The 26,958-nt window shown below is 47.5% G+C and overlaps 7 protein-coding genes across 7 annotated transcripts; 4 read left to right on the top strand and 3 right to left on the bottom strand.

The window, feature by feature from the left end:
- Positions 1-3,442: 3,442 nt before the first annotated feature.
- On the top strand, positions 3,443-4,331 carry VC83_07168 (uncharacterized protein; the record flags this gene model as incomplete). Its single annotated transcript, XM_024470745.1, has 3 exons — positions 3,443-3,472; positions 4,084-4,149; positions 4,209-4,331. 3 exons carry the CDS (start codon positions 3,443-3,445, stop codon positions 4,329-4,331), a joined length of 219 nt encoding a protein of 72 aa, XP_024321906.1.
- Positions 4,332-4,785: 454 nt separating this feature from the next.
- Positions 4,786-6,083, top strand: VC83_07167 (uncharacterized protein). The gene is made up of 4 exons (XM_024470744.1): positions 4,786-5,387; positions 5,471-5,665; positions 5,731-5,845; positions 5,919-6,083. The coding sequence occupies exons 1-4, from the start codon at positions 4,929-4,931 to the stop codon at positions 6,032-6,034; spliced, it is 885 nt and encodes a 294-aa protein (XP_024321897.1). The 5' UTR covers positions 4,786-4,928; the 3' UTR covers positions 6,035-6,083.
- A 108-nt stretch (positions 6,084-6,191) lies between these two features.
- Positions 6,192-6,700, top strand: VC83_07166 (uncharacterized protein; the record flags this gene model as incomplete). The annotated part of the gene is made up of 1 exon (XM_024470743.1): positions 6,192-6,700. The coding sequence occupies exon 1, from the start codon at positions 6,314-6,316 to the stop codon at positions 6,698-6,700; it is 387 nt and encodes a 128-aa protein (XP_024321898.1). The 5' UTR covers positions 6,192-6,313.
- Positions 6,701-8,030: 1,330 nt separating this feature from the next.
- Positions 8,031-9,056, top strand: VC83_07165 (uncharacterized protein; the record flags this gene model as incomplete). The annotated part of the gene is made up of 1 exon (XM_024470742.1): positions 8,031-9,056. One exon carries the CDS (start codon positions 8,031-8,033, stop codon positions 9,054-9,056), a length of 1,026 nt encoding a protein of 341 aa, XP_024321899.1.
- A 3,024-nt stretch (positions 9,057-12,080) lies between these two features.
- Positions 12,081-12,882, bottom strand: VC83_07164 (uncharacterized protein; the record flags this gene model as incomplete). The annotated part of the gene is made up of 2 exons (XM_024470741.1): positions 12,576-12,882; positions 12,081-12,475 (listed from the first exon to the last, which is right to left on the bottom strand). Exons 1-2 carry the CDS (start codon positions 12,853-12,855, stop codon positions 12,081-12,083), a joined length of 675 nt encoding a protein of 224 aa, XP_024321900.1. The 5' UTR covers positions 12,856-12,882.
- A 146-nt stretch (positions 12,883-13,028) lies between these two features.
- Positions 13,029-14,880, bottom strand: VC83_07163 (uncharacterized protein). The gene is made up of 2 exons (XM_024470740.1): positions 13,938-14,880; positions 13,029-13,879 (listed from the first exon to the last, which is right to left on the bottom strand). The coding sequence occupies exons 1-2, from the start codon at positions 14,398-14,400 to the stop codon at positions 13,425-13,427; spliced, it is 918 nt and encodes a 305-aa protein (XP_024321901.1). The 5' UTR covers positions 14,401-14,880; the 3' UTR covers positions 13,029-13,424.
- A 5,298-nt stretch (positions 14,881-20,178) lies between these two features.
- On the bottom strand, positions 20,179-20,709 carry VC83_07162 (uncharacterized protein; the record flags this gene model as incomplete). Its single annotated transcript, XM_024470739.1, has 2 exons — positions 20,179-20,234; positions 20,310-20,709. The coding sequence occupies 2 exons, from the start codon at positions 20,707-20,709 to the stop codon at positions 20,179-20,181; spliced, it is 456 nt and encodes a 151-aa protein (XP_024321902.1).
- Between the last annotated feature and the right edge of the window lie 6,249 nt (positions 20,710-26,958).

The following is a 26,958-nucleotide window of genomic DNA, read 5'->3' as shown; positions in this document are numbered from 1 at the left end:
AAAACTCACATCTGATGGGACTATCAAGGCGCTGCTGTCCCAGGAACGTAGACATTCTACGAGATTTAAAGTTTCAGCGTCCATAGCTCCTCGCTGATCGGTTACCGTAAGTTTTGATTTCGAGAAGAGTCGCTCTGTCCCAGAAGACATGGCAGCAATAGAAAGAATGTCAATGGCCATCAATGACAAGCTAGGGAATCGTTTTCGCTGGGCCACCTCCAGCCACCATTTCAGTGGGTCTGGCATCATCACAACAGGCTCACGGCAGTACACTTCGTACTCGTCATCATCTGTGTTGAAAATCGTCGCCTTCTGCTCATTCATCCACATTTTGTACCCATTTAGTCGCCTCGTAGTTGGCTCCTCTGCTAAGCCGGGTCGAAGAACCGGCAAGGAAGAAGTTGATTTGTATGATTGCCTCCACAGCTGCCCTACCCGAGATTTAGCTCTCTCGATCCATTCTGTCTTGTCTTCCCAAGTCACTCCATGTATGCCCACTTGAAAGAAGGGTTTAAGACTGTGGTTGCTAAATAGACTGGAGAGTCTTCTGTCGGCCAGTTTGGCCCAAGCAGTCTCCATCATCGTAGCCAAGTGGGGGATGGTGGTGGCCTCCCTGGCGGCCTCGATGTGGTGTAGGAGATAATCCATGGTGGGAAGAATGTCAGCGATGGAATTTTGAACACCCTCGTTGGCCATTGTCGTGTCGTGGAATGGTTCCAGAAATTTGTGAATCTCAGCCAAAGTTACCCAATCAGATGGAGTTAGGGCATCCTCTTGTAGAGCAGGCTCTTGTGCGCAAAATATGGTGATAGCTTGCCTGACTTTAGGCCTGAGAGCCCTTTCAACCATTTGGTACCATGAATTCCAACGAGTGTCATTGTCACGCCATAGCCTGAGGCCATCAGTGAGAACAGTAAATGTTTGAAGCCTCTGGGGGGTCCAAGTGATATAGACCACAATATTATGAAGCTTTCCTATCGCCCCATTCCATTCCTCAATCTCCTCTTCGGACGGCCCACCATAGGAGCCTGTCATCCGTGGCCGTTTTCCTATGAGAAATTCCATCACGGCCAGGTTTATGATGTGGCCGGTACAGCGAAGCCGGTGAGGAAGAGGGTCGTAGAAAACATCAAACTCTCGCTCTAGTTCGTCAGAGACCTTGTCAATCATGGTGTTCATGTTGCTAGCATTGTCCATCATGAAATATCCAACTTTTGTAGCGATTCCATATTCTCGTATGAACTCCATGATGGCTTCGGCCATGTTTTCTCCACTGTGTTCTCCTTCCAGCTCCTTAATCCTCACCACAAGCGATTGTAAACTGTGATCTTTGGTTATGAATTGAACTGTGAAACCAATGACCCCCAAACCATTCGGCGAAGTCCAATTGTCAGGAATAATATGAATCAAAGAAAGAGCATTTTGCAAAGCTCTCTTTACAAACTCCTTCTTGTTTTCATAGCCCCATTGTAAGTCGGTTTTAACCGTAGCACCAGACCTTGGAAGGAGATTATCGGCAGCCAGACGAAGATAGCGGATGAAGTTACGAAAGGCTGGGTGTTCGACCTGAGCAAAAGGGAGACTGCAAGCTACTGTGTAGCGGCAGTATAGTTCGCGCAGAGTGGCTTGGTCAAGCACATCCTCCTCTACTGTCACCTTGCGTCTCTTGGTAGAGGTCAGGGTATCTTTGCTCAAGAAGGAACTGATGTCTCCAAGGCGGCTTTCTGTCGCTTCCCGGTGGATGTCTTGCCTCTTACAGAGCACAATTCCATGCTGTTTACGCAGATGATCGATGATAGTGGACGATCCACCAGAGCAGTTGTACTTCTTGTCTCTTTTCTTCCTGTCGAAGCAGGGTTGGCAATACCACCATTTCCTTCCGTTGGAATCGACCCAGGCAGCTGGTATATTCCTGCCCTCTTCTAGTCGACAATGTTGCCAGATAGGGGATGTGGCGGGGGGCACTAGGATTTGAAGTTGAGGAAGCTGCCGAAGAAGAAGTGGCTAAGTTAAGGTCAGAATCGTCCAGACAGCTATTACAGCCAGAAGCACTACTCGAGAGGTCGCCAATAGAAGACATGACTTGTGATAGGTTTTGCAGTAAATGCTGGCTGCACACATGTTCAATTCCATCACTGCACCGGGCCCAAAATATATACTGATGATGAAAAATAAACACTCATACCATCGCGTGGACAGACGTATTTACCTCTAGCTCTGTAGCTAAGCCCAACAGGGCTAGCATGGTTACGATGGCGTTAGGGGCAAGGCTTCAATCGGTTTGGAGGACGTGCAGGAAAATTGGGACTATTAGTCTGACAGTCGGTCTGAGATCATTGGACCAGATGGTTGGTCAGTCTGTTTCAGTCAGACCAGACCATCCGTCCAGTCTGACAAACATAGACTGGACCAACAGTCTGTCTGAGGGACGTAGACTGGACCATCAGTCTGGACTGTAAAACGCAGACTGGACCGATAGTCTATGGACTATTAGTCTGGACTGCAGTCTGGACTAATAGTCCAGTTAATGGTCTGGACTATTAGGAGCGCTGCCAATAGCCAACATCGATTAACTGTAAGGGCCAGTTTTAAGCCTAGTGGATAGTTTGATGAGGAAAACAAGCCTGAAGAAAGATATAGTGCGAGTTAGTTTGGTTCTAAAATAGCTAATGAGAAGCTAGAAGCTACGGTGTGACAGGTACCCCTTCTGAGTCTATAATATCTGCCTGTCGCATTTTCAAAGTGCCTGAGTCAACGCTACGGCTAAGCATCAAATGGCGTGCTAAGAAGCCAGCCCCTCTATAGAGGTCAGAATAAGGTGCTCTCTACTGCATTATTAGAGGCCCTTAAGAAGTGGATTCTTAGGCAGTCTATAATGATGTACAGTTACGCTCGCGCTACATCCCACTAAGCCAAAAAGACTACAGTACTCTAGCTTCGCCTACAGAGAATACACATAACACGCTTTATATACCACATGTACTATAACGGCGGCACCCCATTACAATTACCCCCCCCTTTAGTCTATGACATCCTAGCATGGATGTAGAGGCTTCTAGCTTAGCATCTTGTACTTGCTTCTAGGCCTGTTACTACTTAGGATGCTAAGGTGTGTATATAATAGCTTAAGCCCCTAAGGATGCCCCCTTGTCAGCTAGGTAAGGAATTACACTAATTGCTCACTTAGCCCACCTAACTAGCAAGCTAATCAAAACCCATTAACTAGGGAGCCGGAATACTCTTGTAATGCTATACAGTTACGCTTGCTCTACATCCTACTAAGCCAAAAAGACAAATGTTCGAGGTGGCATAATGGTCATGGTGGCATAATGAACACCAAAACCCAAGCCTTGCAACTTCAACTCAGGAGTCAATTTAAAATATAGATGAAACAGGCTTTAGAATTGGAATTCTAGGAGGTGAGAGAGTTATGGTACCACGAATGGCAAAGGAGACTCTAAGCCCTAAGAACGTACGTCTATTTCTATCCTAGACGCTGTGTCTATAGTAGGAAAAGTCATACTACTAGTACTTATTGTTCTAGGCAAAATACATATAGATTTATAGTACCATACCAACCTCAAGGGCATAGAGCTAGTCCTACTTTCCAACTCTGGATTTTTAAGATCTTAGATGCATTTAGGAGCAGACTTTTAAGGAGTCTACTATAATATCAGCTTTCTAGAAAGCTGGTATTTGGCCTATAAGCTGTAATACAGCCCTTACAAAACTACACACTTACTTACAGCCTATGCCTACTACCCTACCAACCCAGTTTTCTATGCCTAAACCCTCAACTTTTCAGGAGGTAGAAGAGGGGCTATAGTGTTAGAAAACCAGGTTCTAGAGAGGTTTAGTGTAACGATGTACAGTTACGCTTACGCTACATCCTACTAAGCCAAAAAGACCATAGTATCCCAGCTTGGTAGAATACGCGTAACATATATATACAACACACTGTAACGGTTAGCACCCGTTACATTAAGTAGCCCCTTAAAAGAGAGCTATAAGTATTGGCTTACCGGAACTGAAGAGGTCGTGGCCTTAGGCCAACTTATAGAGCTTGACCTACGGACTACATAGCGGCAGGTTGAAGGAGTCGATCGAGGAAGCGGGCAAGCCGAAGCCGGGCCCGGCTTCGATTCAGAGGTGAGCTTCGGGCTGCTCGGGCTCACGAGATTCGGGCTGAGAAAGCTGAGCTTCCCTAGAAGCTCGCAGCTAAAAAAGCCTGGGTAGCCCGCAAAGCTATAACCTGGGCCCGGATTCAGCTTAAGAGAGCTGGAATTGAGGCCCGGAGGGAAGAGCGCGCCCGGAAGAAGATTTTGACCTAATTATACGAAGAGGGTCTCCGAATTCCTCCGGAGTTCGAGCTTCCAATTCCGGACCCAGATGCCCCCAAAACCGAGAGTGAGAGCGGGAGCGAGCGCGGGAGTGAGTGGGAGTGAGGAAGTGATAGTTTCGTAGAATGGCGCAAGGTACATGCAACATACAAATTGTGAAGCCGCGCATTTCGCTTCGGCGCATCTCGCTTCCCCCAACCTTGAGCCAAGCGAAAAGTTTGGTCACGACGATTATGTTGTTGCTTGCGACGGCGAATGAATTCTAGGTAGGCGCGGGAAGGCGGCTTATCGCCTGTCCGGAAGGCTATACCCTTCTGGAGCCGTTCTTTGCCAAGATATGTGGATGGGCAAGAGGGTCCCCTTTTAGAAAATGCGCGGGTACCGACCGAGGCTGATATTGCGGGGTACCCCGCGATCTGAGTATTTAACACACAGTTCCAATACCCGGACTGTAAGTAAGCATGCACTTTATGCTCAGCTTACTTTGCAAATAAGATTTTCCTTTTACCACCACGTTTATATAATACTTTAATACCTCCACCCCAATCAACATCGCAGCAGAGCCCATTTATCTCAAATCTACCATACATGGCAGGCCGCTCAGTGACCGGGAATGCTGGCCCGCGGCTCCCCACCGACCCAGTAGCCGTCGCCGATATATCCCATGTGGAAACCCATGGATATGTGATACTCCCCTCCATTCTACCCCTCGAAGAAGTCCAAGCTGCCAAAGCCGAGATTATACGCCTCTCTGGCTCTACGCCTCTTGCTGGCCGCAACCCGTTCGAGGGCCTAGACACGACGCGTATTTACAGCTTGCTCAACAAGACGCGGGTCTTCGACAAGCTCGTAGTGCTGCCTCGCGTTCTCGCGCTAAATGATTACTTTCTGGACCCGGGATACCAACTTACGGCATTCCATACTATTCAGATTAACCCCGGCGAGCAGCCACAGGATCTGCACCACGATGACGGGTTTTGCCACTTTCCACGGCCAAGAGGGCCATTGGGGACAGCCATTATGGTGGCGTTTGATGAGTTTACAGCCGTGAGTTTGCTGTCGCTTTATGCTTCATTGGATGGCTGCGAGCGTAGCACATTCGGTAGATGCGGATTCTGATTATATTTTAGGAGAACGGTGCCACACGCGTGATTCCTGGCTCACACCTCTGGGGAAATGAGAGACCGAGGAAAGAGCAGGCGATTCCTATGGTTTGCCCGGCTGGGAGTGTGGTGTACTTCATAGGCACCACATGGCATGGTGGAGGACCGAATACGTCCACATCATCGAGAATGAGCGCTACAGTGCAATATTGCCAGCCATATGTAAGACGGCTGTCTATTTCAATAACTTTCCACCATAGGTAGATATTGGCTGACAATAATCACAGATTCGCTCGCTTGAGAACCAGTTCTTGGCTGTTGACCCACGAAGACTGCCAGAAATTGACACACGGATCGTCGAGATGATGGGGTATAGAATTCATCAGCCGTTCGTCGGATATGGTATGTCATCTCGCTCTGTTTTCGGCATCAGACATGCCACCATCAGAAGCGGACTCTGCTAATATTGCTCCAGCGGACGGACTCAGTCCAGTTCGAGGCGCGCGGCGGATGGTAGAATGGCTGCAGAAACCTTTGGATAAGAACCCTCCTACATTCCCTGATCATGGGACTGGGAAGAGCAAATTATAATGCCTGGCCCGATATAGGAGTTGTATATATTGACCAATTGTCTTCCAATCAAACTAAAATATAATTTGATTTGCAGCCACTCTTAAGAAGCACTCCCGGAATGAGTGCTTAATAATACAGTGTTAGACAGGTGTTAAGCTACATTCAGGTTTGCAAGCCCTTATGGAGTTACTCTGGAGTTTATCTGACCTAGAAGCACCCTAAACTAAAATATGGAGGGGTGAGCTCCTGTCACCTGTCGTGTCGTACGTGCATAAATCCGCAAGAGCTTTGACAGCGATGCTAGCAAATGCTGCAACCTGGCCCCGCACATGGAATCCGATGAAGAAGCAGATTGCTACGCTTCACGATTACTTCTACTTGGATGTCTTGGAGTATAGGCTGTACAGTGAAAGTGGTCTCGGATTACTTATATCATATATTGACTGCAGCAATACGACGCTGGAAGGCATCGTCTGCGATAACACCCCAAAGCTCTTGAGACAACGATGGGCCGAGCAAGTCACAAGCACCGTGAGACATCTCCACGAAGTTGAAATCGTGTGGGGCGATGCAAAGGAGGTGAATATTCTAGTCGACATAAACAGGGACGGATGGGTTATCGACTTTGGAGGCGGATTCATACAGGGTTGTGTTCAGAGGGAGAATGTTGAAGGCGACTCCTAGGGGCTTGCGAGGATAGTGGATTATATTTTTGCCGCAAGTAAACCTTGACCGGAGAAGGATTCAAGACACCTGTTCGAGAAATATTTTCAGTATACATTTGATGCAACAATAGCTTATTGGTAAAGCGCTCATGAACTTGAGCGCTTATGAAATGGAACTCTGAGAATGGAAGCTACCATGCTTCAGCAGACATATTGTTTTTCTACTCTCATAACTATAGAATGCTGAAAGGACAATAAATGGCAGTATCAATGTTTATATGGCAGTATTTACATAGCCGGTTGAGGATATTTGTGGATGTGCAAAGCGGCCACTGGCCACGATGCGACGCTATGAACGCCACAAGATCTGGACTCATGAGCCTATTCCCTCTTTCTCAGGGCCAGCAAAATGGTATTGTCAGTTATCCACCAATGCAGCTAGTTTGCCAGTACTGCTCCAAGGTTATTTTCTTCCGCCGAAGCATGAATCGCGCACATGGACGCCACGAGGAAACAATCACGATGTGTATCTTCGTGATCAGGTCGCTATAGGAGTTGTCTTATCTGTAAATTACCATCACAGGTATCAGCGACTCACATAGATATTCGGCAGATGCAACACCCTTGTTCGCATGATGCGGTTGCGCTGAAACTATTCCAGGGCTTGGCGCACCTTCATCAGCTCGTTGGCGACTCTATCCCCATCATTGGGCGTCTATGTCTCGCCCAAAGAGTCTGGGCCCGCCAGGGTTCGGCGACAACATCGAATAAGACTGTCAACCAGGCTGAGACTGTAGCAACTGATATCACAAGGTTTGCATTGCCAATTTAAATACCGATAGATCTGGAACGGCCCGTGTTGGAAGTATAAATACATGCCAGCAATGCCTCGACCACATCATGCGCGATAACCATGAAGCATCCGAAGGCACGATTCTTCTTCCACAAACCCTAATCGTGGCTGCCGCCCGTGGGTAGAGAAGAATAGAAACAAAACTAAACGAAAGGGAGGGCTGTCAATGTTCCGGTCCAACTACCCTGATCATCCAGCATGTGGCTATGGGGCACGCGGTCCTGGCGTGGCTCATGGAAATCAGATGGATCTATCCAGATCACAGGCCCTTGTTTCCATCAGCTCCCCTGTTCCTTCTTTGATCCCATGCAGATATATGAAGGTAGCTGATCCCTTTCGTTTAGTTTTGTTTCTATTCTTATCTACCCACGCTCCTTCCGTCGCTCTACAGTACATACGCTTCTCATCTCCGTCTTCGCTCTTTGGCTCTCCTTCGACGGACGTGCCTCTGATCTTTAATGCCGAACATTTCGCCTGGAGCTGATACTTGTGCACGATGCCGTCCCCAGTCTTCTTAATATCCCTATCGCTCTTCCTGAGTACCTTCACTTCCGCTCTACCATCCTTCCCGCCTATCAAATTCAACCAGAAGGTCGTTGGCCCTTCCACGAACTCCGCAGCTACCGCCATGTCGTACCTTCTTAAGGACAAGCACGACTCCTCAAACTTCTTCAATTCCTTCTCCTTCTTTACTGACCCCGACCCAACCCATGGCTTCGTTAACTACCTCTCCCAATCCGCCGCGGCAAAAGCAAACATCATCTCCACCGGCAACTCCCAAGTGAAGCTGCATGTTGACCACACAAATGTGGCACCCTCTGGCCGCGCCTCCGTGCGTCTCACTTCCCAGAAACAATACAATCATGGCCTATTTATCGCAGATATAGCGCACATGCCCGGTGGTGCCTGCGGCACCTGGCCAGCCTTCTGGCTCTTTGGGCCCAACTGGCCTTCCTCAGGCGAAATCGACATCATCGAAGGCGTAAACTTACAGACCACGGACTCGATGACGCTGCACACCTCCGCAGGATGTGTAGTCGACAACCTGGGCTCACTCCCTGGAACTACGACACTTGAGACGAACTGCAATGCCAATTCAGGCTTTAACGGTTGCTCGGTGAGCACGAGCGACCCGCGAGGCTATGGAACGGGGTTTAATTCTGTCGGTGGCGGGGTGTATGCTATGCAGTGGGAGAGCTCTGGCGTATATGTGTGGTTTTTCCCACGAGGCTCTGTGCCTGCTGATATCAGCTCTGGGGCGCCGAGGACGCAGAACTGGGGGCTGCCGGTGGTGGCATTTAATGGTGCAAACGGCTGCAACATTGACCAGCATTTCAAGAACATGAACATAATTTTCGACACCACTTTCTGCGGAGATTGGGCTGGGAGCGTGTGGGGCCAAGGGGCTTGTGCTTCTTTGGGGAGTTGCGAGAGCTTCGTGGCGAATAACCCGCTGGCGTTTCTAGAGAGCTATTGGCTTATCAACTCGGTGAAGGTGTACCAGTTGGGCTCAATACCATGATGACTGGGGAGGTATGATATTGTGCTATTTTAAATGACATATTCGTCCTTTAAAAATGCCTTAAAAATGCAAAGGATGGTTTCTGCATTCTCCTAGTCTATGAGTTCTTGGAATAGTGCAAAGGGTTCAGGTCGCTAGAGTAGAGCACCCTGCTCTACTGTAATAAGGAGTCTCTTGTCCTGCTTTAGAGCGGTCCTATAGCTAGAGCCTGTGACGCAGGAGGTTATAGTAGCTGCTCTGCTGCTAGAAACGGACGAGCTAGGGACCCTAGCTCCCTAAAGAGAAGCCCCTGAGTTTTTCAGGGTCTTAGCCACATCCGCCTAGCTGACAGATTTCGGTCCTATAGAGGTAGCTGCTAGTGAGGGCTGGCTTCAGGCAGATGGGGCGTAGTTGGAAGTTTCTGCATATAGAGAGGTAGTGATAAAGCTGACTACCTTGTTGCAGAGGTCATGGGCGAAAGTGAGCTGCTCTAGGAGCTTGTAGGAGGAAACAAACTTGTCTACTATGCTAGCGAAATCGTACATAACTATGCGCTGTATCTTGGCTTCCCTTTTTAAAGGCATCAAGTTGGCCACTACTGGCTGCTGTTGCTTCATGACTGTTAGGCGCGCTTTCACCTAAGTTGAGGCGTGGAGGAGGCACAGTATTAGTACTGAGTGTCTTCTGCTGTCTCTAAGAAGTGCGGTTGAGGTTAGATGGTGATTGTGGTTCCTAGGGCGAGTGCTGCCTTAGGGGCCTAAATCCGGCCGTTAGGGAGTTGAGGCCTCCATCACCACCTAGGGGTGCTCGAAAGGAGCAGAAATGGATGTAGATGGGAGCTATAATGCGTAATTGACTGGAAGTAGAGCACTTAGGGTCTAGGGGAAAAAGTTGTGAGCAATTTGTCAATTTGAGAAAATAGTTGTAGGTGCTAGTCGTGGCCTAGACACCACGTTGCGCTGAGGATTACAAATTTACGATGTCAATAAAGATACCATTGATGCAAGAAGGCCCCTTTATTCGTTCGTAATAGGCGATTGCTAGATGACAGCGTACAGCGGAGCAATTAATGGCCAGTTGCCAACCATCTATTACCCCCCAGCAACTAGGAACACCTGTCGACGCAGGCTGGCATAGGGTATGCTGCGGCTCATGACACACAATATTTGGACGACGCTTTTATCCAACAATGTCGCCAAGGAGCCCATCGACAAGGAAGTTGCGCAGAATTTCGGGGCCCAAAAAGCCATCGATAGCGATACGCCAGAGCCGTGGTGACTCTCTATAAAGGTTAGCCTGAGACAAAAGCTCGTGGTAACGAAGCGCGCGGTATAACAGCCGCTGGTGCTACCATCCTTCTCTCTGGCGAGGACTGAACAGGCCTCAGACGCTCATCTTTGCCTGTGCGTGGGACGGCTATGGTGCCACATGTCCCAGGCCATCACGCCCGCATCTGCAAATCATGACAGGGTTTATTCCCGTATGGAGGAAGGCTCCTCTTCTCGGCATCTCTGCCACGTCAGTAAGATTCTAGCAAATAAGCCAGATATTGGCCGCTCTCTCTTGAAAGAGACGTACCGCATCCTTGGGAAGACTTTCGGCACAAAGGGCGAAAGGATGAACACGATCTTAAGAGAGGGAGCCGAACATCCACGTGGTCACCCGCAGATATTCCCTCATAAGGCTATTTCAACCATGAAGCATCCCCACTAATTAGCATAGATCGATCAGAATGAAGGAAGCCATTCCCGTTGGGGAGTATGTGTAATTGTTACGTGGCAGTGACCCCTTTTCGTAAACTAGTGCCTCTTGTCATGAGCTTCTCGCAATAATCACCTCATGAACTATAATCGCGATCGACAACTTCTGCACCAACCCCACAGCATTGGCTGAGACTTGTCGACTATGAGTTCAATAAACTATATTCTCCCCTGTAATTTAGCTGAAATTTAGAAAGATCCGTCGATTACCTGTGGCTAAGTCAGAATTGCTCCTGTAAAGCTCGTTTGAATTTGATACTAGCGCAATATGATACTTGCAAAGTGCCTCAATCATTGCCACCAGCTATCTAGCACGGGAGGCGCAGACATTGATGTTGTGAAGCCCTGCCATTATAGCCAATTTAGAACGTATATTTATGCAGCCAGCACCCCTCTGGGTTATGGCAGTTGCTGCGATACTTGCCGTCGACTTAGTAACTTTGCCTCCCAAAGCTGCAATCTGTAAAATGATAAATCAGGGGGTGGAGAGCTCGGCGGGGCTGGGTCTTCCTGTCGTGGGTATGAGTCAAGGGGGCGCATACAGTGTTTTCGCGGAAGGACGACGACGAGAGCATTTGTAATAAAAACGTTACGTAAATGTCTGATCGGGGCAGTGTTATTATCATACTATATATCAGGGGATGCAGTGATTCACTGAAAAGGTGGCAATTTCTATGAAGTGATCATAGAAGGTGGTCCGAGGGCGATGGGCTAAAGCAGAACGTGCCTGAACGAAGTAGAATGGCGGCCTCAAGAAATCACGTTGAAGTGGCAGGATGATGAGAATTTAAAATTTAAAGTTTGAGGTAGAGCTAGCATTATTTAGTGGTAGGATCGATCTGTTGATAGCTCCTGCTAACGAGGTACAGTGTCACCAGTGCCTGCCGTGACAGGCATAGGCAGCAATTATCATATGAGACGTCCAGCTAGATTAGTAGCTTCTGTGACAGTCATCGGAGAGAGCTCAACCAAAAGCGTATGAGAACTCGGAGGCGAAGAGTCAAGAACTTGAGGCAATAACAAAAGAGTTTTTTCAGGAAGGGCCTTCTAACAAGTGACTTAGAATATATATCGCCAAGTTGGAGAGCAAAGTCTGTTGTATCAATGCAAACCGAGCTGATGACGGATCTCACAACTTCCATCAAGGCCGCAAACCTTTTTTAAGAGCGTAAACGCCAACTTTCCACATTATTACAACAGATCTTAAACTCTACATATATGTAACCATATATACAAACTTCCCACATCTAGCTCACAGTGCCACCATTTCCACCCAAAATAATCTCTACACCTTCACCCTCCTCGCCGCATCCTCTATCCAGAGTTTTCCATAGACCCCATGCAGCCACTTAATCCACGGCGACATCGGCTGGGCCGCCGCCACCCCCTTCCCCTGGAAAAACACACTCGTCAAGCTCAACTCCACCTCCCCCCTCTCCTTCTCAACACGCGCTGCAACCTTGAACAGCCCATCCCCCCCCCTCACTCCCTGCTCCCTAGGCGACCCGCCACAGCGCACCGTCACTTGCGTCGGCGACCGGTCCACGACCTCGAAGTGGTCAGTGATGATGGTGCCTTTTGCGAAATCAGAGGAGTTAATGGCGGAGCGCGTCCAGAGATCCGTCTCAGTGGAGGGATTGCGGTATTTGCGCTCGAGATAGCGGCGCTGGAATTCGTATGCTAGGTGGAGTTAGTCACATCTATCTATTAATTCTTGCCATCGGCGCCTTTGCTTCTGCGCTGGGTCACGAGATGGAGATGATCAGGATGGTGAGCTCACCCAGACCCCCGAACACGCCGGCCGTGGCAGCCTCTACGAGCGCGCCCTCCTTTTCGAGGAGCTCGGGACGGATACTCGATAGGGGTAAGCGCCGGATGACAATATCTTGCGTCACGGGGTTGTTATTGGGGTTCTGAGCGAGGTAGGCCGAGGAGCTGTAAATAGGGTCTATGGCTGGGACGGGGACAATGATGCTTTTGCGGGTGGTAAAGAAAGCAAGGCCGGTCACACCCGTGGTGCCAAGGACGGCGGTGTAGAGAGCTTTACGAATGATAGGCATGGTGGGCGAGGGGATTGTATGAGGTAGTGCATGGTAAGTTAGAGTGCCAATATGAGGTTTGGGGTTTTATACAAAGGTACACGTGACTAAGCGTTATCGAATGCGCCGATAACTTATGTGTAGTAACTCCATCCTTCGATCGAAACATGCAATACAATTGTTTAAAAATCATTAATATTTATAGGTATATCTGTTCCCATCTCGTATGTAAACCACGACACAACACTCCCAATTCTCCTGCCAACCTCAAAAAAGGAATGTGACAAAAAATATTTCCAACCGTCGCAGCGAGCCCAAATTTGAAGATCCGAGATCCAAATTAAACAATGGGAGATGAGATATTTTTTGTTTCCACATCCATAAAGCGGCCAAAATAAGTGCGCCAGTCTCTGCTCGATGCACAAGGGTATATCGCATCGCACCTCTCTTCCTCGTCCGCCGTCTAGGCGCCTCACGCACGAACCCTCAGGCGCATCAACGCGCCCGATCCTCCCACTAACCCCTCCGCACACGCGATCCTAGCTCTCTACCACTCACCCCAGTATTTAAACACTCTATTACTGCGGCGCTTAGGGCGCCTCCTGAATATTACCTGCTGGCGCAGGGCTCCCGGTCTGGTGTGGGTGCTGGATGGGGGACTGCTGGTATGGTGCTGGGCTCCCAGCCTGCTGCGGGTACTGGACAGGGGCCTGCTGGTATGGTGCTGGGCTGCCAGCCTGCTGCGGGTATTGGACAGGGGCCTGCTGGTATGGGGCTGGGCTGCTAGTCTGCTGGGGGTAGGCCGTTGGCTGCTGGAACTGCTGCGGGGGGTATCCCGTTGGCTGCTCCTGGAACTGCTGCTGCTGCGGGGGGTATTCTGCGCCGGGGGCGGCGTATGGAGGGGTGTACTGCGGCTGTTGGGCGTACTGTTCGACCGGCTGGTAAGAAGTGGGTGTTGGGCCACCGACGGCGCCCAACTTGTGCTCTTCGGTTGCGGCGGGGGCGGCGGCGCTCGTATCGCGGTTCTGGCGGATGGCTGCGAGGGCTGGAGGGTGTTAGATGGGTTCCTTGTTATATTGGGGTTGTGGGGGGTGGGGACATACTGGTGTAGACAAGGGTAGCGACAAAGGAGACCCAGATGAATGCCGTAAGCGCGGCAGAGGCCTTAGTTGTGTCTGAGACGCTCGTCGAACTGTCGGATAACCCGCCGCTGCTATATCTATAGTAGTAGCCGCCGCCGGTATAGTTGTACGACTCGGCAGTTCCAAAGACCGCGGCGAGCGCCGCAAGGGTACCGAAGGTGGCGAGCCAGAAGATTGCTAGGAAGGCCTGGAAACCGAGAGAAATGTAGATGTTGTAGAGGGTCGGGACGAAGAAAGTGAAGGCTACGACGTAGCCGATGTAGGCGAATGTCGCGATAGAGGTGAAGATGTTGAGGCCGAAGCTGCTGTAGGAGCCGGCGACGGAGAGACCATAGGCTGAGAGGCCGAGAGTGACGATGGCAAAGAACAGCTGGAAGCCAAGGACAATTTTGAGCCACAATGGGTGGGGGGGTTCGGTCGCCATTTCATCAGGGGGTCTTTGGTTGGGATGGGGGCTTGGAAGTGAGAATGAATAAGTTAAGGGAGGACCAAGGCGAAAGAGAGAACGAAGAGAAGGCGGGCGGGATGCGACCTAGCTTATGTATGGATTGGACCGAGGAGCAGAGGTGGGCGATGCTAGTGGCTAGTCATGGGTGGATGTGTGTGGATGCTTTTGAGAAATGATAACGACTTCTTTGGGGAAAGATGAAGGGAAAGGGGGTGGTGGAGCTCCCTCAATATACCACTCTCTTCGTTACAGATCGCTTGCTCTCACCTCATTTGGACAAGGCTGGCTAAGTACCGAGTCCCTCTTCCTCTATGAACAGCAACGCAACAATGTCGCCAAATGTCGACGCGAGCCAGCCTCGGATGCCGCGCTTGGCTGCATTCTTGGCTGTTCGCGGGCGAACCAGTGGTATACTCCATCCAGAAACTGCAACAACCGCCGCTCGATTTCCTGGATGAGTGCGGCTGAGGTCAAGGGGAGATTTGATGGGTGGGTTCGGGTGGTACCCTAGCCACAACTCGCGGCCCGTGGGGACACGGGCGAATTAGAGTTTGTTGTAATAGTCACATGCTCTCACGTGATCTCCGTACGGATTATCGGTAAAGCCATACTTACAGTGTGATTTCTGCCGCATGAACCATGTCTACACCATTAAAGACAAGAGGCAAGGCACAGTCCTACAAACAATTAAGGACTTTGTAAGCTACATACGGAGACGATGGGGTTATAAGGTAAAGATCTTCTTCCTTGATGGTGAGAGATCACTTGGAGATGAATGGGATGCATGGATTGCAGATGAAGGATACAAAGTGCAGCTTACACCCCCGTACACTGCCGAACCAAATGGTGGAATCGAACGTTCAGGCCGTATGATAATCACACGCTCACGAGCTTTAAAGGAAGCAGGCAACCTACCACAAGGAATTTGGCCTGAAATATTTCAGACTGCAGGTTACCTTATAAACCGGTCTCCATCATCTGTCATTAATGATGAGACTCTGTACGGACTTCTACTCCAGTCCCTACCCTCGCAGCTTCAAAAGCCAGAGCTTACTAAGCCCTTACTCTCTCATATCCGCGCCTATGGATGTAGAGCCTACACACTCCTCCTTAAGCAACCAAAGCTAAAGAGGATAGATAGGAATGCCCAAATAGGCTATCTTATTGGCTACAACTCTACAAACATCTTTAGAATATGGGTTCCAAATCTTAAGAGGGTTATAGTAACCAAGGACGTTACTTTTGACGAGACAAAGGTGTATGATCCATCGTACGAAGCTACAGTTGTAGAATTGGAGCTCCAAAAGACAGTATTGAACTTCCTGACCTTTTAGAAAAGGAAGGAGAGAAATATAAAGAGGAGCGCGCAGCTCTACAACCTCTACAAGAAACATCAACTACGTACAAGGCAGAAACAACAGATACAGCTCTTCAACAAGAGGAAGCAGTAGAGGTAGAACCTCAAAAGGAGATAGAGGTCCAACATGAAGAGCCTCAACTCCAGACACCTGAAATGACACCAGAGTGTTCAGAAGACAGTGTACGGAGACATGACGTCTACCTTGCAACCATTGCACACCCAGAAGCAAGGATAAGCCAGCACCAAGCTTTCATCGTTGGTACAGAGTTCCAGAAACGTAAGATACATCGTACGGAGCTCCCTGCTGCTCCGAAGTATTGGAACCAGCTTCAAACCACCCTCATAGGCTTGGTTTCAAAGCTGCAGCAGAAAAGGAAATAATAGACCTTCGGAAGCAAGACACCTTCAAATCGATGCCAGACAGCACTGTACGGAGTTTTGTCATTCCACTAATGTGGGTATTTACCTACAAATTTGACGATAATGGCTACCTTGTCAAATACAAGGCTAGACTTGTTGTAAGAGGGGACCTACAAAGCTATTCAATACATGATGAGACGTACGCAGCAACACTTGCTTCAAAGACCTTTTGAGCTTTAATGGCTATTACAGCCTACTTCGATTTGGATACTGAACAATTAGATGCAGTCACGCCTTTAGAAATGGCCGAATTGATGAGGAGCTCTACGTACGGTGTGCTGACAGTTTTGAGGAGCAAGGACAATGCTGGAAACTCAACAGGGCCTTATATGGACTCCGACGGTCACCACTCCTATGGTTCCGCGACTTTTCAGATACACTGAAGAAGCTAGGCCTCGTACAGGTCCCAGAAGCCCAGTGCCTATTCATCTCATCTACAATCATTGTGTTCTTCTATGTAGATGATATCTGCATTCTAAGCCACCCCTACCATAAGTGTAATGGTGGGTGCACCAGATATGAGAATCTAGCCACCCAAGGAAGGGATGAATTTACTAAGACAACACACTGTCTTAGGAAACAGAGCCAAAGGGTTGTAGCTTAGACTATTCCACAACGCAGCAATCAGGTGTATGATGTGGTGAAGTGGTTTAGACAAGTTGCAACAAATGTTGAGTCTGAGAACTCAGGGGTAAGTCAGAGGTTAGCACCTCACTGACTTTTCAAAAACAGAGAATAACAAGATCAATGCTTGGAAGCTTGGAAAAGACGTGGAAGTATGTGCTAGTCGATTTACTGTATTGCCTGCTTGCCCTTTCTTAAGGAAAGGGCAATCCTATTTATGCCAAAGGAGTGTAGTTCTCTCATTTTCCATGACTTTCCATGACTAACCAGGCTTGGTAAATGTATTAGAAATCAAGTGCGACCCACAACTAGCTTGCTAATCATGTAGTGAACGTAAGAGAATCCCATAGAACCATCTCTTGGGTTCCTAGCCTATAGGAAGTGAAAAGGAGGTCCAAGGTCAGAGTACCTATAGACAAATTATGTCATAACTTAACCAATCTTGTGGGTAACTAAGGAGCGATGACGTGTAATGAATCATAGAGGGTTGTAGAAGCTTCTAGAGCTATCGTTCATGTTCCTAGGCCTCTAGTTGGTAGAGATATGCCATGTGGTAGTATTGACCCACCCCCTTAAGGAGGAGATTTTCTTAATAACTTGTTCAATGAGTGTCCAAATGATATGCCGTGATGTATGTAGCATAAACAGATGTAGTAGAAGAGTTTGCAGCAATCGTTGAGTAGTATTGCTTCTGTTGTTGGTGTGATAAGCCAAGATATGTATGGTGACTTGTAGGTTTGAGGAGGAGATTTCTAAGTTTGCTCTTGAGTTTGATAGCAAACTGAGTGCAACGAATGTCAGTATGACAATAAGGCAGAAGCAACAGAGTTCCGTATGAAACTCATGGAAGCCTATGAATTCTGCGAAATAGGAGAACTTGAATGGTTCTTAGGAATAAGAATTATAAGAGACCGGACAGAGAGAACACTCTGGCTATACCAGAACTCATACATCGACAAAATAACGACTACGTACGGAGTAACGCCATTGTCGAAAACAGTTAAGGTTCCAATGGTTAATGACAATCTCACTCCATACGATGGTGTAATGGTGGGTGCACCAGATGTGAGAATCTAGCCACCCAAGGAAGGGATGATTTTACTAAGACAACACACTGTCTTAGGAAACAGAGCCAAAGGGTCGTAGCTTAGACTATTCCACAATGCAGCAATCAGGTGTATGATGTAGTGGAGTGGTTTAGACAAGTTGTAACAAATGTTGAGTCTGAGAACTGAGGGATAAGTCAGAGGTTAGCACCTCACTGACTTTTCAGAAACAAGGAGTAACAAGATCAATGCTTGGAAGCTTGGAAAAGACGTGGAAGTATGTGATAGTCGATTTACTGTATTGTCTGCTTGCCCTTTCTTAAGGAAAGGGCAATCCTATTTATGCTAAAGGAGTGTAGTTCTCTCATTTTCCATGACTTTCCATGACTAACCAGGCTTGGTAACTGTAGTCGACGTAAGAGAATCCCATAGAACCATCTCCTAGGTTCCTAGCCTATAGGAAGTGAAAGGAGGTCCAAGGTCAGAGTACCCCTATAGACAAATTATGTCATAACTTAACCAATCTTGTGGGTAACTAAGGAAAGATGACGTGTAATGAATCATAGAAGATTGTAGAAGCTTTTGGAGCTATTGTTCATGTTCCTAGGCCTCTAGTTGATAGAGATATGTCATGTGTAGTATTAGCCCAGTAACTAAGGAGTGATGTCATGTAATGAATCATAGAGGGTTGTAGAGATATGCTATGTGGTCATATTGGCGCAGTAACTCAGGAGCAATGACGTGTAATGAATCATAGAGGGTTATAGCAATCGTTGAGTAGTATTGCTCTTGTTGTTGGTGTGACAAGCCAAAATATGTATAGTGACTTGTAGGTTTGAGGAGGAGATTTCTAAGTTTGCTCTTGAGTTTGATAGCAAACTGAGTGCAACGAATGTCAGTATGACAGATGGGCAAGCAGACAAACAGCAAATCCACCTATATCAACAGAAAGTAGGATCTACCAACTACGCTGCAGTGGTTACAAGACAGATATATCCCGTATGGTGCAGAAACTATCCGAATACCTTGTTAACCCAGGACCAGACCACATGGCAGCAGTCTATCGACTTATACTCTATCTAAAGGAGACAAAACATCTAACCCTCCAGTACGGACCAAAGATCAATACACCACGCTTCCAATGCTCTAGTGATGCTTCGTGCACAGATTGTGAAGCTACAAGAAAGAGTACAGAAGGGTATCTCTTCACACTCTTTGGAGGAGCAATTGACTGGCGCTGTACAAAGCAGAAAACCATATCAACCTCAACTACAGAAGCTGAGCTTCTAGCTCTATCACAGAGTGCAAAACAGCTCTATTGGTGGCAGCGATTTTTCTCAACTATCAAACTTGATCTTAATGAGAAGTCCACCCTACAATGTGACAATATGCAGACCATACGGCTCTTACTCAAAGAGTCCCTGAAGCTAGTTACAAAACTCAAGCATATTGATATTCACTCCCACTGGCTAAGACAGGAGGGAGAGAGACGCAATCTCAATATCAAGTGGATAGCTACGTACGAGATGCCAGCAGACAGGTTTACAAAAGCCCGACCATGCCAAAGACACGAGGAGTTTATTAACCATTTAAACCTTGTGGACATAAAGCACCTCCTATAGGAGTGCTTACTTAAGAGCACAACTCCGTACGAAGCAGTGGCTACCTTTGTACCTCGGAAACGAGCCCCCTAGATCACAAGATCTAGATTTCTACTTCACCAACTAAAATGCGAGGCAATACAAGAACAGGAGACTGATGAGCTCCGTACGAACATAGAACTCTCAGAATTACCAAGCCGCCTACAGTTACACCCAGTTTCACTATGCGCTCTTATTTCAACTTTCCCAATGGAATACCTTGGGACCTAACAAACATACACTCTTTTTCGACAGTTTCATAGATCCGTATGAGCTAGATACAACACTATGCACGCGGATTTCATATTTTTTCGAAATAAAAAACCCACTTCAACAAAAGGGGGGAAATCAAGGGTAACAAGGGAAATCCCCGACTTTTACCATATAAAAACAGGATAATCCCTGACTTTTCATACATTTACACTTACGTACGGAGCTGTCACAAGAATGGCACAAGAATCACCAAGAAATCCATTGCCATTTCTGTCAATCTATACAAGAAAGCCACCGCAAAACAAGAAAAACCCAAGAACCACAAGTCCGTACATCCAAATCCCTACTTAAACAGCATTCCTACCACCATTTCTTTGTGCAGCCTCAAGCGCCAACTTCCGCACATGGGCCCAAGTCCCAGCACGTTCTCCAGGACGAGGAGTGTCATCCTTCAGAGGAGGGTGGGCTCCTGATCATCTTGGGAGGCCTGATCATCTTGGGAGGAATCTATAAGCGTTAGCTCGTACGGACTCATAAGAACGCTAAAAGGTACATAAGTCAACAGGGAAGGGAAGTACTCACGAAGAGAGCAGGCTGCAGCCTGATGTTTCATGACACAGGAAGCACAGGCACCACCCTGCACATTCCCAAAGGATATGCATACTGTAAAGAAGGGAATCTGCCGAGATCCCTCTTCTCCGTACGCAGCATCACACTGCTCACAACCCATGGATCTCACCTGGGAGACCCGAGCGACATTCTCTCCCGCTGCCTGGATGTAGAACCCTGCAATTTCTTGCAGGTGTTCAAGGCGAACATTTCCAGGAGTCCCGTACGGAACAGTCATGTACACCCGAGGTGCCAACATAGGCAGAGGACGGGGCAGGGACTCCCGGGCAGCAGGAGGAAGGTAAATGTGGATGTTGGCATCCACAAAGACCTCGCTTAGGTCTTCCACAAAGACCTGTCCAACAGCAGGCATCTTGTCTCGTACGGACTTGCTGATGAGAAGAGAGAAGTATGGTGGGGTGTGGGGAGTCGTAGGATAGGAGATGCAGGGCAGGCAGGGGCAGAAGGCAGAAGGCAGCCAGCCAGTCCAAGGTATAGATGACCGATATGAAAGAAAGATGGAAGATCCGAACTGAAGTGGCCAACTTGTTTTTCGATCGGAAATGAGTCACCGGGCGTAGATGTGAATCATCGGGCGTACTTGACACCTTTTTTCCCAAGTTTCTCACACTACAATTTGAGGCTCGTAGGGGGATACGTGGGGGGGTGTTGTAATAGTCACATGATCTCACGTGATCTCTGTAGGGATTATCGGTAAAGCCAAGTATAGGTTACATAGTCAGGAATACATACATTTATTACTCAACAGAGTTCCGAGCTACTCTTTTCCTCCTTGTCACGAAAATCGATCGAAAACATTTCTTCCCTGCGCAACCCACCCGCTTACCACCACGCGCCGCGCATCACATGTCCAGAACGGCGCCATAAGTTTCCGTACGGGCCTGTATGGGACGTTGACTCCAATTTCAGCACAGACCTCTACTTCCTATTTAGGACTCAGGACTGTAGAGGTTTAACAGTTATCTGTTGAAGACTTAGTGCAAGCCATAATCCTGTGTCATCCCATACCAAACCTATTGAATTCCGGGCATACCAGTCTCGAACTTAACTTCCCAGTCGTCGGCAGCGCTCTGTCTTCGAAGAAGATGATATGGGTAGTCCTCCTTTACCTGTTCAGCCTACAGTTGAGGCGCAATTCAATACCGAAAGGCCTAGAGGATCACAAGTCTCAAGCTGGCAGCGCATAGAGAGTTGCGACCCTCAAGGCTCTCAAGCAAAGATGACGCCCCTAACGAAGGACAAAGTACTGGTCCTCTTCCGACTTTGCAATCGAAACGCCGAAGCATTTCAACCAGGGAAGAAGACTGCATTCTGGTCTTATATACAGGCCGATTTTGAAAGGGAGACTGGTAAAGACCACAAGAGTCTCTACTGAGTAGTACAGCAGGAAATCGACAAGAGAAGGAAATACCTCAATGGGCTTGGGACTGGACAAACCGATAGCGAGTCGGAATTGACTGTCCAAACTAATAACTGGATTGGGGTTGTTACTGAGGAAAAGCGGATTGAAAAACAGCGAAGTGAGGCAGCAAATACTGTTATCACTTCGTCGCAGCGAGCGCTCAATACTCGAGACTTGTTATCCGTTGCTCTTGCTACAAAGAGGAGGCACCAGCAGACTTATCCTCAAAGTCATAATAGATCCATTGGCCAGAGAGCACGAGAGTGCTCTGGCTTTAACGATCCTGATGACAAGGATATACTAGATGATTCTGCAGAAGAAAGGCAAAGCGAGAACGGCGCTGAGAGTGTTCACTCTATAGACTCGACTCCCCTAGAAACACCAACCCTAATATGAACACTAACGCTAGTACTACGAGGAACTTCAGCTCCTTATAGCTGGTTAAGTAGTTGAGGAAGATGCCTTCGTAGGCAGCCCTAAACTTTGTTACCATCTTAGACTCAATTGCTCCTTAAAGAGCGATTGAATAAGAAGGCTAATGACCTAGTATTATCTGTCTTTAAGTCATTTATGAGTATGGTAAAGGATCAGTATAGGCAGAGTAATGCAAGAGTGTAGGGAGGGCAGTAGGAAAGTGAGAACAGGAACATCGATAATCCTGTAATTACTTCGTAGTTCTAGCAAGTCGATCATTAGATCTAGGAACTACAGGAAGGCCAAGAAGAATTAAAGCAAGGCTAGACTACAATGATATCTCTTCTTCAGCAGGCTTTACACAGGCCTATCTAACGAAGTGTTCTAATTGAAAGTACAGGTAGCAGCGAAGAATATGACAGGGTATAGGGTTGGATAGAGTCAAGTAATACATATATATCCTAGCTAGTACAAAGAAGGTATTCCTCTACTGTTGGTGGAGGCACTAGAAACCTCGTTCCAATCAAGTTACCCTGTATACAAGTATAACAGTTCGTTAATAGTATCGCAGCTTTGAAGTGAGCTGCTACAGGCTGCTACTGTGGCTGTAGCCCTTTATCAAAACCTACGTACGTCTATAACTGTTGTGTTAATCCAAAGGCATTTTTAACTGCAATTCTCACAGATGATAGAGTAGTGTTAAACTGCTTCTTCTTAGAAGGAAGATATCAGTGGCTATGTGCATAAGTATACAGAGCCATAACTCCTTCTATATACCAGTAAGCTAGGTCTCCATATAGGTATAACTCCCGTTTACCATTCATAATATGCCAAATCCTTTTAACGCAGCCTAATTCCCCCTAAATACACCAGTTGTTAGCTGGTCCATTATATGGCCTAATTAAGGATGATACAAGCCCATTAGGGGTTACAATAACCTAATAGTGCATTCCGTGCTTCTTCTTATATCCAGAATACCATAGCCGCTAGACTTCTGAGTCTCCTGTGTAATGCTGACTTCTAAACGATAGAAGACACAGAGGTTTCTTGTGTAAGGTTGACTTGATAGAGGAGGCAGGGGATTAGACACAAAGGCTTTCCAAGTAACATGTTACAGTATTGTAGAGAATACTATATTGAGTTGAGCATGAAGCTCCTATCTAAGGAAATACTACCTACTTATATAGTGGCGTCATGCCTCATGGGTAATCTGGATAGTTGGCGGATAGCTAGATATTCAGGATAGTTCGTGGATAGCTCAACTATCCAATATCCACTAGTTTCTGCAACTATCCATTAGCCCCGTCACATGGCAGCCTACCCTGCTTGCCCCCTGTGACTCACACGTCACGTTACTAGGCCCTGGTCCTGTAACCATGATGTCATGTTACTGTAGCCGTAACATCCTGCTAGTTGGCAAAACCCTTGGAATGTACCATCAACAAACCCCTATACTTAGCTACAGCCACCGCTGTCTGCTATAACCTCTTTAAAGCTTAGTAGCTTGTTGTATGTAAGGTATGGGTGCCATTCTAGTAATCCTTCAAATTCATGTACCAAGTGACCCATTACGTCGTTAAAGTCTACTAAAAGCCATGCCTAAGACTGTCTAAAAAGGTCAATGTAGGTTGTCTAACACCCTAGATACACAAGATAGGCCAAGACTATGCAAAGAGCAGTGTCTAGGTCTAGATTTACCCGCCTGCTCTAGACTATTGTATGAAGCTTTATCAGTGGCATAAGCTGAGCTATTTCATTAATGGAAAACCTGTTGACTGTGAGTAATAAGAACTATATAGAGTTATAACCTGAGAGCCTACCAGAATTTATAAGCTACACATCTAGGAGTATGGCTACCCTAGGCCCATAAGCTCTAGTTGAACTTATCATACCCGTAAGTAAGTTGGGTGTAGGGGCGTTGAGTTGTATATAACTATTGTAAGAGCCACTGATGATATCGACGACAGCGATTACGCTAAATAACCAGAACATGTAAGGATGCCTTCTCGTCTCTCATTCTAGGGAGTAGACTCTGGGTAGCTGCGGGGTCACGTGTGATCATTTGGGTGGGCTAACCGAGTCGGAACCGAGTCGGATGGGTTTCGGGTACTTGAGACAATCGACTCACGGGGTTCCCCCATCATCTTTTTTGTATCCTTCGTAGTAGACCTATAGGATAGCATCCGTTTAGCCTCTGACTCGCACTCTCATATGCTATTACTGTGAGCTGGGTGCCCTGTGTCCTTACAGAACAGTAGCATAAGCAGCAATAGTAATCAGTTCCAAGTCTTTGGTATTAGACATTAGATCTAATTACTATAACTAACGTACATGTATAGCGAAAGCGCCAAACAAGCGAAAGCGCCAAAATGATGCGGTGACCAAACCCCCCAACTAAATGTTAAATTCCTCAACAACAAAACATGCCCCATAAAAACGATGAAAGCCAATTAGTGCTAGCTATCCAGGCTATGCAAAGCGACCCAAAGTTACGCCTTCGAGTTGCTGCTAGGATCTATTCTGTGGACCACCGCAAGCTAGGTCGTCGTCTAGAAGGTGTACCTTCACGACGCGATATCCAAGCCAACTCACGGAAATTAACTAACCTAGAGGAGTCCGTCCTTGTTCAGTATATACTCGACCTAGCTGCCAAAGGGTTTCCTCCTCGGCTGTCTGTTGTTGAAGATATGGCAAGTCGACTACTTGCAACACGCGACGCGTCACGCGTTGGGTCGCGTTGGGCTTCAAACTTTGTTAAGCGGCGTGTAGAGCTCCAGACACGCTTTCAGCGCAAATACGACTACCAGAGGGCTAAGTGCGAAGATCCAGAAGTTATTAATGGCTGGTTTGAGCTTGTGCGTAACACAATTGCGAAATATGGTATCGATGAAGCAGATATCTACAACTTTGATGAGACTGGGTTTATGATGGGCGTTATCTCAACTGCTATGGTTGTAACAAGCTCAGACGGGCGGGCAAAAGCAAAGAAGGTACAGCCTGGTAATCGGGAATGGGTTACAGTAATCCAAGGCGTTAGTTCTCAAGGTTGGGCAGTACCACCATTTATCATTGTTGCAGGCAAAAACCACCTTACATCTTGGTATGAGAATAGTGGATTTTCAAGCGATTGGGTGATTTCTGTTACTGAAAATGGCTGGACTACAAACGAGAGAGGCATGGATTGGATTCAGCACTTTGAGAAGCATACAAAGGCCCGGAGTGTTGGTGGTTATCGCTTGTTAGTCCTTGATGGTCATGAGAGCCACCACTCAGATGAGTTTGAGGAGTACTGCAAGGAACACAACATTATTACGCTTTGTATGCCTGCTCACTCTTCTCATCTACTCCAGCCACTTGATGTTGGCTGTTTTGGCCCGTTAAAGCAGGCCTATGGTCGGCAAATTGAAGATATGATGCAGGCTCATATTTCTCATATTACAAAGGATGACTTCTTTCCTGCCTTCCACGCTGCATTTAACACTACAATGACAGAAAGTAACATTTGAGGCGGGTTCCGAGGGGCAGGGCTTCTTCCATTTGACCCTGAGAGAGTGATATCTACACTTGATCTTAAGTTAAGGACACCAACGCCTCCAAGCTCCCGCCCAGGTACTGCTCAACCTTGGGTTTCTCAGACACCAAACAACCCAATTGAAGCTATGTCACAGTCTACATTTATTAAAACTCGGATTTCACGCCATCAAAATAGCTCTCCAACCTCAATCTATGCAGCTGTTGACCAGTTTACAAAGGGTGCATCGCAAATAATGCATCAATTAGCACTGCTAAAGGGAGAGAACCAAAACCTACGACAGGCAAATGAAGTACTAAGCAAGCGCCGGAGAGCTAGGAAAACACGACTACAGCAAGGAGGATCACTTAGTCAACAAGGGGCGCAAGAGCTACAGGATGAGAGGGATGTTGTGCAGCAGGTAGAGCAGGAAATAAGGGCAAGCCGTGGTCGGAAGCCAAGGGAAGAAACCCGTGCCCGTCGCTGTGGCAAGTGTGGTGAGACTGGGCACAATGCGCGCACATGTCAGATTGTAATAGACACCTCTGAGGAAGAGGACTCCGAGTAGTTTCAATTGATTTCTAATGTTGTGGTAGATTTATCGCAATGTTTGTCGTGAGGGTAGATAATTTTGGCGCTTTCGCTTGTTTGGCGCTTTCGCTATACATGTACGTTATAGTGTAAATATATATATTATTAGTTCATTACTAATCTATTAAGTCTATTCTATAGCTATTCTACTCTACTATGAATCACTTTATCAATTTGGCCCGTTTCATGATTCTGGGGTTGCTAGAGCGGTTTGCTGGTCTTCGGAGTAGATCGTTGGACAAGGAATCATCAATCACCCCATGAATACCAGACCCTTGTAAGAATCGTTACAACGCCATTAGACACATTACGCCATGACCTACGTTAAGTCTTGGGCGTGCTGGGCGGTGGAGGAACACAATGGGCCAGCAACCAAACATGCAGCGACGGCGGAGATCTCGGAGGTCTCAGTTACCAACCTGCAGAAACCGACATGAGCTGAAACGCCAACACCAATATAACATGACAACCAACACCTCGCTTGCAACGCACACGCGAGGTCTTACTGTGTATACATCCAACAACGCCATGGACGCCACGGCGCGGTCTCGATCGCCCCCTAAAACCCTTGGTAGACGGCGCGGCGTGCGGGGAAGGGTGAAAGAGGCGGCGTAGGACCCGAAGAGGCGGCCAACCACGTGGAGGGGGGGTACGGTGGGGTTGTGCTAGAGGAGGTGTGCATG

This window comes from Pseudogymnoascus destructans, assembly GCF_001641265.1.
Source record: "Pseudogymnoascus destructans isolate 20631-21 unplaced genomic scaffold scaffold_18, whole genome shotgun sequence".
In the NCBI taxonomy this organism is placed as follows: domain Eukaryota; kingdom Fungi; phylum Ascomycota; class Leotiomycetes; order Thelebolales; family Thelebolaceae; genus Pseudogymnoascus; species Pseudogymnoascus destructans.
The sequence above is the reverse complement of the archived record's forward strand: the minus strand, read 5'-3'. Positions and strand labels throughout refer to the sequence as shown.

Excerpts from the sequence above, each read along its gene's own strand:
- VC83_07167 (XM_024470744.1), top strand. The coding sequence starts at position 4,929 with ATGGCAGGCCGCTCAGTGACCGGGAATGCTGGCCCGCGGCTCCCCACC. Across the intron at positions 5,388-5,470 it reads CGTTTGATGAGTTTACAGCC|GAGAACGGTGCCACACGCGT; the intron begins GTGAGTTTGCTG and ends ATTATATTTTAG. Across the intron at positions 5,666-5,730 it reads TGCAATATTGCCAGCCATAT|ATTCGCTCGCTTGAGAACCA; the intron begins GTAAGACGGCTG and ends CAATAATCACAG.
- VC83_07163 (XM_024470740.1), bottom strand. The coding sequence starts at position 14,400 with ATGGCGACCGAACCCCCCCACCCATTGTGGCTCAAAATTGTCCTTGGC. Across the intron at positions 13,880-13,937 it reads CGCTACCCTTGTCTACACCA|CCCTCGCAGCCATCCGCCAG; the intron begins GTATGTCCCCAC and ends AACACCCTCCAG.